The sequence below is a fragment of the Hippoglossus hippoglossus genome, chromosome 3 (genome assembly GCF_009819705.1).
Source record: "Hippoglossus hippoglossus isolate fHipHip1 chromosome 3, fHipHip1.pri, whole genome shotgun sequence".
Taxonomy (NCBI): Eukaryota; Metazoa; Chordata; class Actinopteri; order Pleuronectiformes; family Pleuronectidae; genus Hippoglossus; species Hippoglossus hippoglossus.
Genome location: NC_047153.1, coordinates 10522086 through 10537946, shown reverse-complemented (window position 1 = coordinate 10537946; position 15861 = coordinate 10522086). Strand labels below are relative to the sequence as shown.

Here is a 15861-nt window from a genome sequence, read left to right as displayed (position 1 = left end):
TTTCTTGTCAAAAAGCAGCCCTCTCACTTCAACTTTTAATTCTGATGCTTGGATATATTCTGGCCCATCTTCACTCCCGGGTTGCAAAGGTCAGTGAATTAGATGTTGCATTCTTTTCTATATCTGGGGTGCTGCAATTCACAGCTTGACCCATTGTCTAAGCACTTGACGCTTGAAGGTTGCGCTCGGCTGAAAGATTGCTCTGAGATTACAATCTTTTCTCCCGCATTCACACCTCGGTCACCGCGCTTTGCAGAATGTGTCAGGCCACTCTGCATTGTGCCTTCAGTCTTGCAGCGCGAGCCTGTTGAAAATCGGTATTCGTGTGAGATGTACAGGATAGTGGAATTGTAATCATGTTGAAGAAGTGATAAATATTAGAGAAAAGACAGCCTCTTGTCATGACGGCCATGTAGCACATTAGAGTGCTCCATCACATCCTGTGCCAGGGGCCAGCAGACAGGCCAGACAGGAATCCTAATGAGCCTGGCTGTTTGCAGGTCTGTTGTTTGGGCCCTAAGAGCCTATAGAGACGGAGCCATCTGAAAACAATCTATTCTCAGAATGAAGTTCTGTGAACGACACAGGAATTAATGTACGGTTCAAATAATAACAGACCTGCATTTCTTTTTTTTGGCTCATTTTTGCCACAAAACAACAAAAGTTTGTATTTCAACTAAGTTAATAACAGTGTTTTTTTTCCAAGGATTGTGTTTTGTGATATAGCGAGCAATTATTTTCCGAGTACTAATAAGCAAACACAAAGCACTAAAACTTTATATTTTTCTTATCCAGACTTGTCACGGGTCAGTTGAAAATGGCATCGGGATTGTAAACATGAGAAAATATGTTATTGGCTGCATTAAAAACACATTCCTTTATTCCATACGTTATTAGTTTTATACCCATCATCAAAGCTCAATTATGTAACATTTTGTAAAGAACTGGTTTAACTTTGGTCCTTCATGTCTTTTTGACCTAGAAACTCTGGCCAAATGCATTTCTTTTTGAAGCTTGACTTTCATTTTCAAGCAAATTCCTTTTTGCCACCAATATGACACTTCCTGTGAAAGGAGACCTGGGCACTGATAGAGTGGATGGAGGAGGCCGGCTCGATATCGTTTTCTATCTCAGATCACCAACCAGAAGTGGGGCTGTGAGCAAATTGACAGAGGCTACTCCAAGGAAACCTTTCAGTGGTGTAGGCAAACTAAAACTTTTAGAGGATCAAAGAGAGTGTGTATTCTACAAAGACGAGTTCACGCTGCTTTGGGCATTGTTTCATGCTGCAGACCAAAACCATGAGCCATTGCCCTTAAATATTAAATAATTCTTAGAGACTGACCAGTCCTTTTTCATTTCCACTTTTTCCGTTGTGTTTTCGCCCCTTTGCTGATCGTATCGTCCTCTGTTCATTTTAGGTTTTTCAAGGGTGTGGCCAACCAAAGCCATCGGGAATGGGCCGGTCTGCACGCGGCATCTCAGATGTGTTCAACGCCCGTTTCAGACCCTACACCCCCGAGGAGAGGCCGACCACAGCAGCTGGAACAAGCCTGGATAGACTGGTACGTATACAGAGATAAGACAAGAAGACCAATATTGCTGTGTTTGGAAAATGTAAAAAAAAAATACTTACAAATTGTTTGAAAAATCTAAATATATTTGGTGTTAAATAGCAAATAAAGTGAAATATTTATCATACTTAAAAGCACGATATAAAACAAACATTTAAAGCACGGTTCTTTGAGAGGGATGATGGAACAGAAAATAAATCTTGAAATAGTTTGTATGAGACCACCAGTGGATTCCTAAAATAACTCTCTAATTGTTGGACTTTCACTTGAAAGCCTGAATTCTAGCCAGCACACGGTGCTGAGCATTCTTCATTTCTCACTCCATCTTTTAACAACTCAGTGTGTGTGAGTCTGAGCATGTTGAGATTTTTTTTTTTATATTACTGGCGGAGGCAGACCTGGTGGCGGCATGCTGAGTTTAAGGTAGACTTACCCGGGCTCAAGTCCAAAGGCCAGAAAAAGAATTGGGGACCTCAAAGATTCCAGCTGAAATGTCATCGTAAATCCATGCTGATATGTTCCCCATAGAGCTCAGGTGCTGTGTGACATCCACCACTGCAGTACTCAGAGTAAGAAAACAAACATTCCAACATACAATTTGAGAAATTATGGGTTTTACTTCTGAGAAACCATTAGAACTGTGTTTTCCCCAAAAATGATCCTACTCAAAACTAGAGAGAGCACATACCTCCACCACAGTCCTCATGTGAAAGCACATTGAAATTCCCTAGACCCAGATTTTTTCTTACACTAAATTGCACACACTCATAAATATTAGTCCCATAAATAAGCCCCAACATTATTGAATTTTTCTATAAAAAAATCAACGAAAATCTCACAATGTTAAAGAAAGTGGGGAAAAAAACTAATCCTGGATTGCCCCCTGATCCAAATCAACAAACTTGAAGAAAAACTAATTCAGGATTCACCCATAAAACTTCTGGATGTTGAAAAGTCCTCAGACATTAATGGTAACTTTAAAAAGAGTGATTCCACTGGACCGTGCCACTGAAACACACTGTGTAAGAGTCTTTATATGTCGAGCTCCAGTATCCAGCAACCTGCTATTATTATTATTATCATCATCATACATGAATATGTTAAAAGAAGGACTGGAAATCAAAGCAAAATTATGTGTATGAGCCAAAATAACCGGTTAGACACAGTATTTAAAATCTATGGTCGTACAATTTACACTGTATTATTCTTAATAAAATGACACAATACTATCGAATTTTCCCTTTAATGATGTGTTATGTTGACTGACATCAATGTGTTGAATAGATTCCACTGAAAGACAGTTGAGACAGTATATGTCAGGACATTTCTCTTAATGTCGTCAATTTATCGTCTGGCCAAACCATTTGACAAATGCTCCTTCGTGTAATCCTTCCACATTTGGCAAATCCATTTAATAAATAAAATCTGGTCCTTTTAAATAAAAGGTACAGTGGATAATCCTCTGCTGTATGAATTGTGTGACAGGATTAAAATGGAAAAGTATGCGGCAGCAGAGAAGTAGATTAAATGCTGTATACTGTGTCTGTCTTTACAAGAAGTCTGCACTTCCAAAAGCTGCAATTGTTAGAAATAAACACATTAAGTGTAATACAAAGCCAGACCCTTGAAAATGTTATTCTTGAATTCAGCATATCTTCAAATACAGGCCTCATTAGAAAAATCGAACCCAACCTTCCTCTTTGCTTCGTAACACTCAGGGCGAAAGGAAAAAAAAAACTACTAAAAGGCAAAAGCACATTTTGAGGAACTCCGCAGGTTTCAGAATCTTTAATAATTCATGTTTACATGCTCTCGGGCCAACTTCTAGGAAAAGATAAGAAAAAAAGTGCTCAGGGTAGGACTTACTCGCTTGATCGCATCTCGCTCGTGTTTCTCCATATCTCAGTTCCTTGTGTACATGTATGAAGGAGGTGAGGTCCATTCTGAAATATATCTGCGCCAGACAGGATTAAGCGATCATGTGTTTACAGCTGAGCAGTGTTGAGTGCACTAAATAAAACACCACTTCAGACTAATTCTCCCCATTGTGCTGCTGTTTGTGTGCACGTCCTGGTATTTGCATTGATTACATGTGAGAGGTTTTATACTGATTTCATGTTTTTTCACTGGGAGTAAAGTGGCTTGAGGTTTTAAATCTCATGGTGAAATGAAGCCGGTGGATGGGAAATTTCCGCGGCACCATTTATCATTTAAACTTCTTCCCTCACTAACGACTAACGACATTCTTTTTGCTCCTATTCTGTCTCTCTCTCTCAGTCGCTCTATTTGTCCGATGTCCAATTAAATCTCTGTCTTCTTCATTTCCCTGCCGCTCCCAGAGGGTTGTCTGGAGGAGAATGCAACACAATGTAAGCCTTCAACTCCTCCTCTTACTTTCACCAAGTCATCTGTCTTGTGGGGTTTTAATCATCCTGCCCAAAGTGCTCCACTTCTTTACATTATTCAAAGTTGATATTGATTGCTTGTTGTGACACCGGCTCTTTATTTGCATTGGGGGAATTATTTGGGTTTCTCCCTCTGTTGCGTGCGACTCAACGTTAAGCTGCTGAGGCTGATATCGATACTGGTCATTTCTGCATTTCTTTTCAATTTTTTCTGAAATAACATACATGGGTTCCATGGTGTTTCCGGAAGAAGGTTGTGAGTTTGAATCCCTTTCATTTTTTTCCCCGTGTTTGAATTTTGCATATTCTCTCTTTCCTTCAGTTGTTTCCATCATTCAAACAGCTCTGGTTGATTGGAGACTTTTATAAATGTTCCCATAGTCACGACTGGTAAACGTTTGCATGTGATGACCTAAGTATCCAAGGTGTTTCCTTACCTTCTTTCAAATGCCTGCTAAAATAATCCTGTTTACCAGCAGTGGCCAAAGTAGATGCTCTGCTGTTTATCCTGGATTTGCATGAATGTTTTGGATTCCACATGGTTGTTGATTCTCTCATCTTAACAACTATTTATCATGCAAAGGAGCAGATAGAGGATTTTATTTCTGACAAAAGGAATCATATCTTTTGAATGTTTCCGGAAATGAATTTGTGATGGCCTTGTGCAGTACTTAGTTTATTTTTTCCAGTATTTGGCATAAGTGCAACATACAATGTATGAGACCATAATAACACAAATGGCTGAATACTGTTTATCAGGGTATTTAAAAGTGTTGCTTGTCACTGCCGAGGTCAATGTTTTATTTATTACATGGATCCACAATTACACACGTGTAGTGAAATGCTTGGTACACCACAAGGTCCACTAGTGCAGAGAGCAGTAATATGTATACGCCTCCTCAAGCCTTGACCTCAGAAGGTCAGATGTATGTATAGAAAACCAGAGGCCACAACTTGTGTCTTTTGTTCAGTTTTATTTTTCACTCATGTGAACAATCTGATTCACCAAGGCAGCAGCAGCTAATCGCGTAATCAGTGACTGGGACCAACTTCAACACACATTCAGCGAGAGAAGAAAAGGTCAGAGGAAGTAGTAGACGCATTTTTCTGAGATCAGCTACTTTGATTAAAAAAACCATTGAATTGCTTCAGGCTGGCACAAAAACAAGGAGCAAGGTTTGGTAAATATATGACTTTGATCGCTATTGAACACTGAGGTTTATGAATGACTGTAAAGCTCCCAGTCATCATTACTCACAACATCCATGGTCCGTTTTAGGAGGATTTTTGTAGATGTTTTCAAACAACTCATCTCAGATCAGACCTGATCGTTTAAAGTATTAAAATCTGAGAGAGGTGAATTTAGACACATTTGTGGGCTTGAAAAACAGCTCCGTGTGGACGGAGGTATTATGTTTTCATGTTGTCTGTCCGTCCACTTCGAGGGAAAATCTTCAAATGTGGCACAAACACTCACATGGTTTCATGGATGTACTGATTCGATTTCGGCTGTCAAAGGTCACTGTGGCATCACGTCTGTCCCATTCTTGTGAGCACGATACATCAGGAATGCCTGAAAAACTTTTGGCAGAGGCAAACAGCCATGAGGCGGTTATTCAAATTACTTGTGCTTCGATTTATGATTGTCTTGGAGTATTTTTGTTTTTTCTTCTTTACTTTTCTTTTCTTTTAATTGAGACTACTGGACTGTTCACTGAAACAACTAAATCAATGATTGATGGCATATAATGTATATTAAGTGTAAGGCCATACAGTGTTTACAGTGGAATCTCCCTTTCTCTGATGGTAAAATAAGAATGATGGTATTTTCAATGTCAGCTATAAACCCACTGCTAAACTTGAAAATGTTAAATTACTGTGTCAGGAACTGGTTACAATCTTCAAAAACTTTCAGATGATTGCTCACCATTTTTACAGTTATTCCTCATTCATGACCCAATATGATGAAGGTGATGGTGGGATGAACTTAGCACCATCATTTCGTTTTTGTGTTTAGTGCCAGTTGACAAATGTTGCCACACTTCAAAATAAGATGATAAACATTCAACATGTTAAAAACCTGTTAAAACATCCATGAATGTTTACCACCGTGAGAAGGCAGGCTGAGTTTGGCATAAACCTTTGCTGTGAATGTTCACACGACTAGCAGACAGTCCACAGCAGCAGGCGGACCTCAGCTCAACACTGCTCTGTGAGTATTGTGTTGTCCTGTGTGTCTCCACACCACTGACTGATAAGCTCCAAAAGTTTAATCATAGAGAGATACCTTCACAAACAAGAATCCCACCAAGTTTGGTAAAAAATATGTCTGTGTGTTTTTAGTTGTTTTGCACACACACACAGGAGTGAAAAAACAGAAAACAATACCCTGCCCTTGGCAACACAGGGTAATAATACAACAAATGATGACTGAATTCCGTGTAGCTGCCTCAGTTTCAGGGTCTTGGTATTTGCATGCTGGTCACACCATCAGGTTTTCTGAGCTGAACACAGTAATTATTAATGGAGTCAGTAATACTGGTGCTGCTGTGCTATTGTTACTTTTTAATTCGGTCGCGAAAAGGGTCTTTAGGTTTTTTGTCCCTATCCCGTTATGCGACCCGTAAGGGTTTGTCTCTTGAAAAAGTGCCCTGCAGTTAAAAAGTAAATTAATCCTTTATGATGTGACTAAGCTACAGTAGAGGTACAGTACTGATTAACATCAGTACTGTGCATTAACATCAGTACTGTGCAGGTTAGGGGGCCTTTGTAGTCATGGTTACAATCAGGATCATGGTCAATGTTGAATGTCCGTCATCAACAGTGAATTATCCTCCACTGTGTTTCATATTCACATTTATATTCTGAGAGAGTTGAGAAGTCCATAACTTGTTTTATAACAACATTTATATTCTTCACTTGTTTCCCCATTGATGAGCAGATGTCTGATGGCACAATTCTGACAGAAATTACTTTGTTCTCTGTCAGCTTAAACTAACAATGCTGACAGAATGTTACTGTCAATTTCTCCATTACACAAATGCTCGCAGGGAAAATGTGATGGATGTCCACAGAGGATCCCATCATCGATTCATCTGACCAATTTCTAAATATTTTGAGCCTCCTTAATGGGTTGTTTGTTGTTGAGCACTGTTGAAATGAGCATGCAGCTGGAAAGAAAGTACATCCGTCATTAGCAGGGGCCAGGCCTCTCTCCATGCTCCATTTCACGTTGTTTTACGCGGTGCCTGCACCAGGAAACGATCTGGCAACAGCCATTTTTCTAAGGAAGGAAAAGTGAAGAGTAAATGATCAGTGTTTTACTCCTTCAATCCATCACAGTAAAACAATGGTCATAAGCACCAAGTATAAACTTGAGTGTGTGTTTGTTATGGTAAACACACTTTACTGAAAGGACTGAAAGATTTTCTGGAGATTTAAAGAAACACTGAGTTTGAATGCGTGAAAAGAAAACCCCTGAACATCCTTTTGTTTCAGAGTGGGAGCAGAAATTAGCAGAAACTCTTCCCTTATGAAACTGTCGTCTCTGCCAGAGTCATTAAGAAATCACTCCACCCATTGCACTCGGAGACACCAATGCCAATTATGACAAATGGTAACACAGCAAAAAGGGTTAAATCCATGAGTCACGCCATAAGATGGATCCAGTTACAGCTTTAATGAAATGCTGGCATGCAACTGCAAATCTACTCTCTACAGTTTTTGTCTTTAATAGCCACAATTTCTGCAGGCGAAAAGAACAAATGTTAAGACCAGTTAATCGCACTGGCATGCTAATGAAGCAGCAGTAACAACCCCAGTGTGTGAGCGCTGGTTGGGTGTCTAAACTCTATGTTGCATTGTGCTGACTAAGATCCGGGGGAAAAAAGAAATGCCATTACGGCTAAGCAAACAAAGCAATCCAGATCATGTAATCGTCATCATCATTGTGGAAGAATGGTCTTTTTTTCATCAAGATCAGTGCATTATTCACAGGGAAATCAGTGGAAATGTAAAACAAAATGCCCGTTTTTGCAATGTTAAAGAAGGGATGAAATCTGCCCCTCTGTCCAGATTAATTCTTCTTTCTTGGCCGATGTCCCATCCAAGTTTCATGGAAATCCATTCAGTGGTTTTTGTACAATTCTGCTGACCAACAAACAACCAACAAACAGATTAGAAGGCCCAACGATCCCCTTAAATCCAATCAAGCTGCACCAAAATTGCACACACTCAGGCTATCAGGCCCCTAAATAAAGATTTTTTCTATCAATGCTTTATTTAATGGGCAAATCTGTGTAAATGTCAAAAATCATATATTTCGATAGGGTTAAAGAAAGTGACCGGAAAACTTTTCCTGTCCGACAAAATTTATCTGCTTCTTTCTTGGCCCATGTCCCAGCTTTGGTGAAAATGTGTTAAGTATTTTTTATGTTATCCTGCTGACAAACGAACAAATGTACAGGGGTGAAAACATAACCTCCTTGGTTGAGGCGATGAAATGATGAAAAGAACAGGCTCCACCACCTGCCGACAACTTATACTTACACCACCTGTTATGAAGAGAGATTATGTTTGCACTGCAGTACCTTCTATATCAATCAGTTCCAACTTGATGAATCCTCTATTTTCCTGCTCTATATGCCATTTTTGTCTGCACAGTGACTGCTGTGGGCGTACTTATTACAGATCAAGATGTTCCCAGCTGCTTCAGGTAGAGGTGTGAAGTTTCAGGCTTTGGACTGAGAGAAGTGACAACCAGAGATTGATGCTGTGACCCAATTCAGCTCCATTGCAACAGCATTGTGTGGATGACATGAGCAACCACACAACCGCGCTGTCACAAATTGGACAGATGTGTTCTGTCAGTGAGTTGCTTTCTTTCCAACGTTGCTCTGCGGCCACAGGACGGAGGAAGCCTGTTCTCGTGGCTCTGTTCAGTCAATGTTTAAAGTGTAGTTTCAATTAAAAGTCAATCCGGAGAACCTGGGATCTTTCCAACATTTTACTGGTCCACTTTAAATATTCATTTGATACCTACATTATTGATGAGTTTAAAATAATGTGATGGTGTTAACAGTTTTTTCTCAATATTCACCTCTGTGGCTTAATAGAGGGCGATGAGTCTGTCTGCCCTGCGGTTATTTTGTCTGTCAGAAGAGATGGAAATCTGACAGAGACTGATGCGTAATCAGCCTTGCTCACTCAACAGAGACCTGTCTCTGAAAATGAATGAGGATTAATGTACGTGGACAGACACAACAGATCAATGTGGGCACCTTGCAGCTCCTCAGCTTCACTTAAAGTTTTGACATTGTTCATTAAAATGTCTAAAAACGACCACATCTATGTTATTTTGAATTATGTACTGACAATATCCAAAATGATTCCAATAATGTTCACACCCAGAGAAATCCTCAATTTTATTCAAGGGAATTGGACGTTTTATTTTGTTCGCCTTTAAAATGCGTCATTTCCGCTTTACCCATGGCTTTGTCCGCCTCGGCTATATCTGAAGGTGATAATGACGTATGACAAAGTAAACGCACTCTGCTGGCATGTTTGCCAGTCAGCTGTTTTTTGTTTCTATTAGTCACTCGTAATGCAACACGATAAAACGTATATTTTCCTGGTGGTGAAGACAACAACTCCCATGATCCCACGCTGCTTCACGACGTCATCCAATTAGGTCTTTTGTTATTGTTTTGATTGAGAAACCCCAGTGGCTGATGTTACATATACGTATAATTAAACTCATTGTCACATTCATACCTTCACCCAATTGCTTTACTTCCACCCAGCTAATATGATGTCGTCTGCTCTTTTAAATCTTTTGAAGTTGCCTCTTTAGCTTCACAGTCTATTCTTTCTTCTTGGCCTAATCTACATGATTGCCTAAAGATGTCTGTACTCTTTGCTCTCTCCAGTTATTTCCTCCAATATTTTCATTCCTTGTTAAATTAGCAGCACACACACTGTTGCATCATTGAAAAAGTATTAGGCAAGAAAATATTCTTCGTGGATGTGGTTGTTGGGGATTTTAATGTTCTAGAGTCTCAGAAAAACATGTTTTTGAGCAAAAACTGTTCTGCGTCAGTGTCCCTGTTTTGGCAGGAAAGGAAAAAGGTCTGTTGTTGCTACACAGCTATTGTGATGCACAGCTGCCTGGAATTATAAACACAATATGGTTCATAAAGAAGGGAAATATTCCTGTTAATTAAAAAAACGTGGTGATGTTGTGTTTGGTAGTTTCAAGTTTCTCTCCCTGGTTTCTTTGATAGTTCCTCTGGCTTTTGCTGCATATTCTACTGTGATCAAATCACAATATGAAAGTGCAGCAAGACTTTACACGGACTAAATCGACAGCGTTTGAAAACTCCTGACTGAGACGGCACAGACACTTCCTGTCAGATTTCCAATTCCACTCGCTGAAGAGTAATGAGCGTCAGTGACAGCCTTTCACACCTAAACATCTCAAACATTAGGACTTTGGATCAGATCTAAAAAAAAAAAACGACAGAGACTGAAGCTGTGAGGATTGTATCTCCCTGTGCCACATCGTTTATTATTACAATCTTACATAAAAGCAATAAAATAATAGACGTCGTTTCATTTGTTGGTTGTTAGCAGGTTGTTTGTGCCTGGCATGAAAAGTAGAGGACAGCTCTGATTTTGTGTCACCACGTAAATTTAACGATGAACAATAACACCGCCAAACATGCCATTAAGGAGTTTGTTTTGGGGCTGGTACAGTTTTGCGAATGAATTCCATCCCACATCTTGTCCCTGCGTCTGAAATAATTGTATACTCCATGCAGGTTGCATTCTGCTTCATGGAAATAGCAGCCGTGTGGGTAGTGTGCGGTGTGATGCTGTACACACTAAACTACTCTGTGGTGTTTTCTGTGAGCTGACCCAGTGGCAGTCTGATTAATTAACCAATCACTAGACTGCCAACAGACAGAATCTAATCACCTCTGTTGCCATCATTCATAGTCGATGACCTCAAGGAAAAGATTGACACCTATCATAGACGTGGTGACTCACACCTTTCGTTACCAGTATCTTCAGTTTTTATGAATATGCAAGTCATTTCCCATCTGAAGCCCAAACTGGTCGAACAAACTTCCTTCACCCTCTGAGCAGCTTTTTTTGTATATTCTGCTTGAAAGCCACAGCATGTAGTGGAATCAGCCTCCCTGCTCATCACCAGGCTGCTGAGCCCGCTACTGTTTCCCATGACACAGTGTGGTTAGCGCATCTGCCTAAAGGTAGAATATGTTTACCCTGCTTTAACACAGCACAGCCTCCATGTGGGTTGGCTGGCAAGCTGAAATAAACCACAGTATGTCCATGGAAATCCTATTCAGTGCATTATTCAAAGCCCCGAATCACTAAATGCTGGACCGTTGTGTCTGAGGTAAACTAACCCAGTTGCTTTGAGCATAACAAGGAACTGGCCATTTAGTGCTGCTTCCCTTCGGAGGGTTTTCTTGCTTTTTTTTTTTTTCCACTATGTCCTCGTCACACTTAATTTAAATCCCCAAGTGCAAAGAGATAGAGTGGTTCAATCCACGCTATCATGAAGTTCCTGTTGGTATCCATGTGACCTAGAAAATGGAGGACTTTCAGCGATCCAGCAGTCTAGGCTTACAAATTTATCAAGGTTAGATAAATATGTATAGAAATATTTGGTGCAGTCCGTGCAGTCTTTCTCCCCAGCAGTGCCCACCTGCTCCAACTGTGCTTCAATACTGACGTTAGAAGAGAGTCATTGGTATTTTATTGTATTGGTCTATTCCATCCCATTGGTGTGCATTTGGATGATGGTGATCAAGAATGGCAGAAGATACAGAGGATTTGTATCATCGCTCTGTAATGATCGGGATGGATACTAGATGAAAGAAGAAGTCTAGAATAACAAATTACTCTCAAATCTGGTGCTTTGATGCAGATTTTGAGGTCAATCAATACTAATACCATCCTCACGATAACACATTCATTAAATTCAATTCCATACCCGTGTCCTGATACAGGATTAGAGTTTGTTCTTGTATACTACTATACTACATTTCACCTTTCATTTTATGGCCTATCATGCAAATATATTCATTTTTGACATTTGCTGACTCAAAGCATCAATGAAGCTCAAAGGAACGGCAACAAAAAAGTCTTGGAGGAAATCCGCACTTGGTCGAGGTTGAATCCAAATCTTGGAGTCAATCAACTCGCTTCAACTAAACTCATTAAACCATGAATACAAGACGTGTAGAACATGTAAAACTTAATGGTTCAATATCGGTGTGTAACATTTGGCTAGGTTCCAATGTTTTTACAATTTCTTCCCTCGTGAGTGCACATTTATAAAGTTGCCATAGTAACTTTGCCTCGCAGTGAAGCATCTGCTTACAGAGGCTTTTGTCCCCAAATGGTGTGTTTACCCTTGGGATGGGACACAAAACCAGCTGTGGATGAAACTTCCATCTGTGCTTACATTAGTCAAGTCACGGTTTGTTAAATATGGCTGCGCTGTATTAGAACTGCTCGCCATCCCTATCATTTAAGGTCCAATTTGACTTGCTTTGTAGAAACATAAACTCAATTCTGTCCAACATGGAAGGGGGAATATTCAAAGATAGAGCAGTATTTGGTTTAGCTGCCATCTTTTATGGAGGGTTTGGGCTTTATGTGTTGTGGTAAGATTTGCAGTTGCCTCCCAGGACGTACAGTACCTCACTTGGATTCAGTCTGACACAGTCGCAGTTTAGCCATACACATACACAAGCAGTACTTTCTCAAGGTTTGGCAGCTCAAGCTCAGTTTTCTCGTTGTGATATTTATACGCTGTTGCTCTGTGTGTAAATTATAGCTGTTGTTGTCAAGTGGATCAGAGAAAATATACCTGAAATGTCCTCCAAGCCCAGTTTTTCTGTCTGTGGAGCGACCTCATAAAACTGTTACAGATATTGGCTGTAAGGTCACTTTCTTTGTGTGTGTTTGGGTAATTCATCAAAACAGGAGGGCTTGTAATGAACTGCTAGAAATGAGGCTGTGTATTTTGTTTGCTTGTCGTTCATCCTGGGACCTAATCAAGTCGTTATCGCTGCGCTGACCCTTCTGTTATCCATCTTTGATTTTCAGCCTGAATAATAACTCATGTACAGATTTGGAGTCCCTCACAGCAGCTCCATCCTTTCAGTCTGTGCAGAAACTTCTAAACGATCACATGCTTCAAGGTGCATGTGCTTTTCTTGGGAAAAGAAAAATCGTTAAATTGAAAATTTACAAATAATATATGTAACAGATTAAATTGTTTGCCGTTAATATTGTTTGATTCTGAAGTATAGGGAAGGATTTGCTTCCAATATAAAGTCACCATTTCAGGAGATTTTTAGAATCTTCATCTTTTCGTTGTGTTGTGTTGTGTTGTGTTGTGCTGAATGAGTGGTCTGTCACAGTACATTTGCATGAAAACTCACCCAGACACATAAAACTGCACTGGAATCCGAGACAATATATTTTCTTAGCGTGATACTTTATTTAATTGTTTTTGTTTTTGTAAAGGTTATGACTGTGTCACCTTTGAGACTTGTATCTTTTATATTTAATTGGTTTTATATTCAGTTCTTTACCATTACTGTTATCCGCCTACACTTTTATGACAGTTGTATTATATTGGATGTCTGATTTATTGTTATTTTATTCATGCGATTGGAAAAAGAGAAGAACTATTTCAGATCAGAAATCATCTCAGTAGCTTACAGGTGCTGTGTTTGTTCATGGATATTGGTGAGGAGCAGGTTATCTGCTGCTGCTGCTAATGTTTGGTTTGAAAGTCTCTATTGACAAAAGGGCTTTTTCTCCCTTCAAGAGGTCTGACAGGCAGGTGCTCAGGGTCTTGATAGTGTCTTATAAGTGAGTTATTCATGCTCTCTTCTTCTTTCTTATGGCTCACATGTTAGTTAATGTATCTAATCTATTCATGACCTGCGACATCCCGGATCAGACAGACACAGGCCTATCACTCGTTTGAAATAAACTATATCATGTCCTAGGTTTGGGTAATAGTCTAAATTCTCACTTGTAGGTTAATACAAGTGCATATAAACAAGAGTACAATGAAGTAAGCGTTGTAGGTGGTTTGTTAAAAAAGAAACTCAAATGATTGTGATGATTAGATTGTCCTTTGTCTTTGTGTGTTCAATACCTGCCTCATTTCTGTATTAGCACAAGAGTGCAGCTCAGGCCACATATTTCTATATGAACCTGACCTGAGTGGCCAAACAGCCTCACATGGGCAAAATGTGATGTGGTGAAATAATGAATATGATAATTGAAACACTGCAGTTTTGAACATTGACCACACACCATGCAGCTCTATAGGCTTTGACCTTGTCTTGTTCAAACTGAGCCCGGATCAACTCAAAGCAGAAAAATACAGAAACCCATCATGTGCCTGTCCTGACTACAACCTGAACTCTGATGCTGTTATAACAAGCTGCTTGAGAAGAAAATGTGCTAGAATATTTGAACCTTAAACCATATTGAGAAACAATCACGTGTGGCTTCATTTCTCTCTTACTTTCTTGGCATATTTAAGGTTGTGGAGCATAATAACTTGCTGTTAAAGCTCAAAAAGCTGTAGACGTGCTTCACACATCTCCCTCTTCACTTATCACTGAGTGTGGAATGAGGAGACAGATTATCTTCATTTTGTCCTTCCGGCACTGGCTTCCTCTGAAAAGCTGTACCGATTTTAATTCTATTGTTAGTATTTAAACGATTCTCGTCATTTAAATCATCCTGCGGTTGAACAAACCTGTAGATTATCATGCAAAGCCCATTTGGCTGTTCCACTGCTGTTCTGGACTCAGATGAGAGGGGGGGGAGGTAAAGTTGTGGCCAACTCTCCTAAAATTCCATCTATTTTGTTTACCAAGAAAATAAATGTTGCTTTATTTCCCAGCTTAGCCATCTGTTGTTTTTATTCGTGCTTGTTCTTCTTTTACTTTTCATTTTATTATAATACTTTATGATTTCAAACAGCAACAGACGTATGAGTCATTTGAAGGACGGACAAGCTAGTGATGCGTGCTATGGTTTGGTTCCAATTAATGCTTTCTTCTCAAACAGTGAGTCATAGCAGATCACACTATTCTTATGAAATCGATTGAGTTGGGCTGTGTTAATGCTTCATGTGTGTTACTGTTGTTTACAATCATAATATTTAATCCTTCTGCAGTGAGTTATAGCTTCACTCTATTCATTGTGACAACCCCCACAAAGGAAAATTCACTGATAATCTACTCACCACTTTGCTGAGTCCTCAAAGCCCTTTTGGAGTTTCAGGTGTAAACAGTGTTGCAGCCAAATCTAAAACAATTAAAGTAAATGGTGACCACTTCTTCAAATGTAAAAACACACGGTGTAAATGAGACAGTTTCAAATTGAATTTGAATGTCGGGGGCTTACGGACACTTGGATGAAACCACAGAAGCAGTATGGAGGCATTTAATGTTTTTGTCTGTTGTTTTTTTTCTGTTTGAAGAAGTGGTCACCAGTTACTTCAACTGTTTTGGATTTGGCTGCAACACTGTTTACACCTGAAACTCCTAAAGTGTTTTGAGGACTCAAACACTTCACCCACCTCTCCATCGGCATAGTGGTGAGGGAATTTAAATGTTGGGGTAAACTCTCCGTTAAAGATAGAACGGATTAGTTAGATTAGATAAATTAGATAATTAGATTATAGTTTCGATATAGATTAACACATAAATGCTTGTGATATACCAAGACAAAAGCTTAACCATCCAAACATTTAAAATAAAAATGAGAAACTGGTCCTTTCCAACTGTCTGCATGTTTAATAAGGTGAGAGCAAT

At 39.5% G+C, this 15861-nt stretch overlaps 1 protein-coding gene across 3 annotated transcripts in view; it reads left to right on the top strand.

The window, feature by feature from the left end:
• LOC117758852 (glypican-6-like) overlaps positions 1–15861 on the top strand; it is a 124005-nt gene that overhangs the window by 96697 nt on the left and 11447 nt on the right. For 2 of the 3 annotated variants that reach the window (XM_034580862.1, XM_034580844.1), the window contains 2 exons: positions 1422–1565; positions 3914–3943. In XM_034580862.1, coding sequence (XP_034436753.1) covers positions 1422–1565; positions 3914–3943 — 174 coding nt within the window. The remainder of the gene's footprint in view (positions 1–1421; positions 1566–3913; positions 3944–15861) is intronic. The other variant, XM_034580853.1, reaches the window with a different exon arrangement.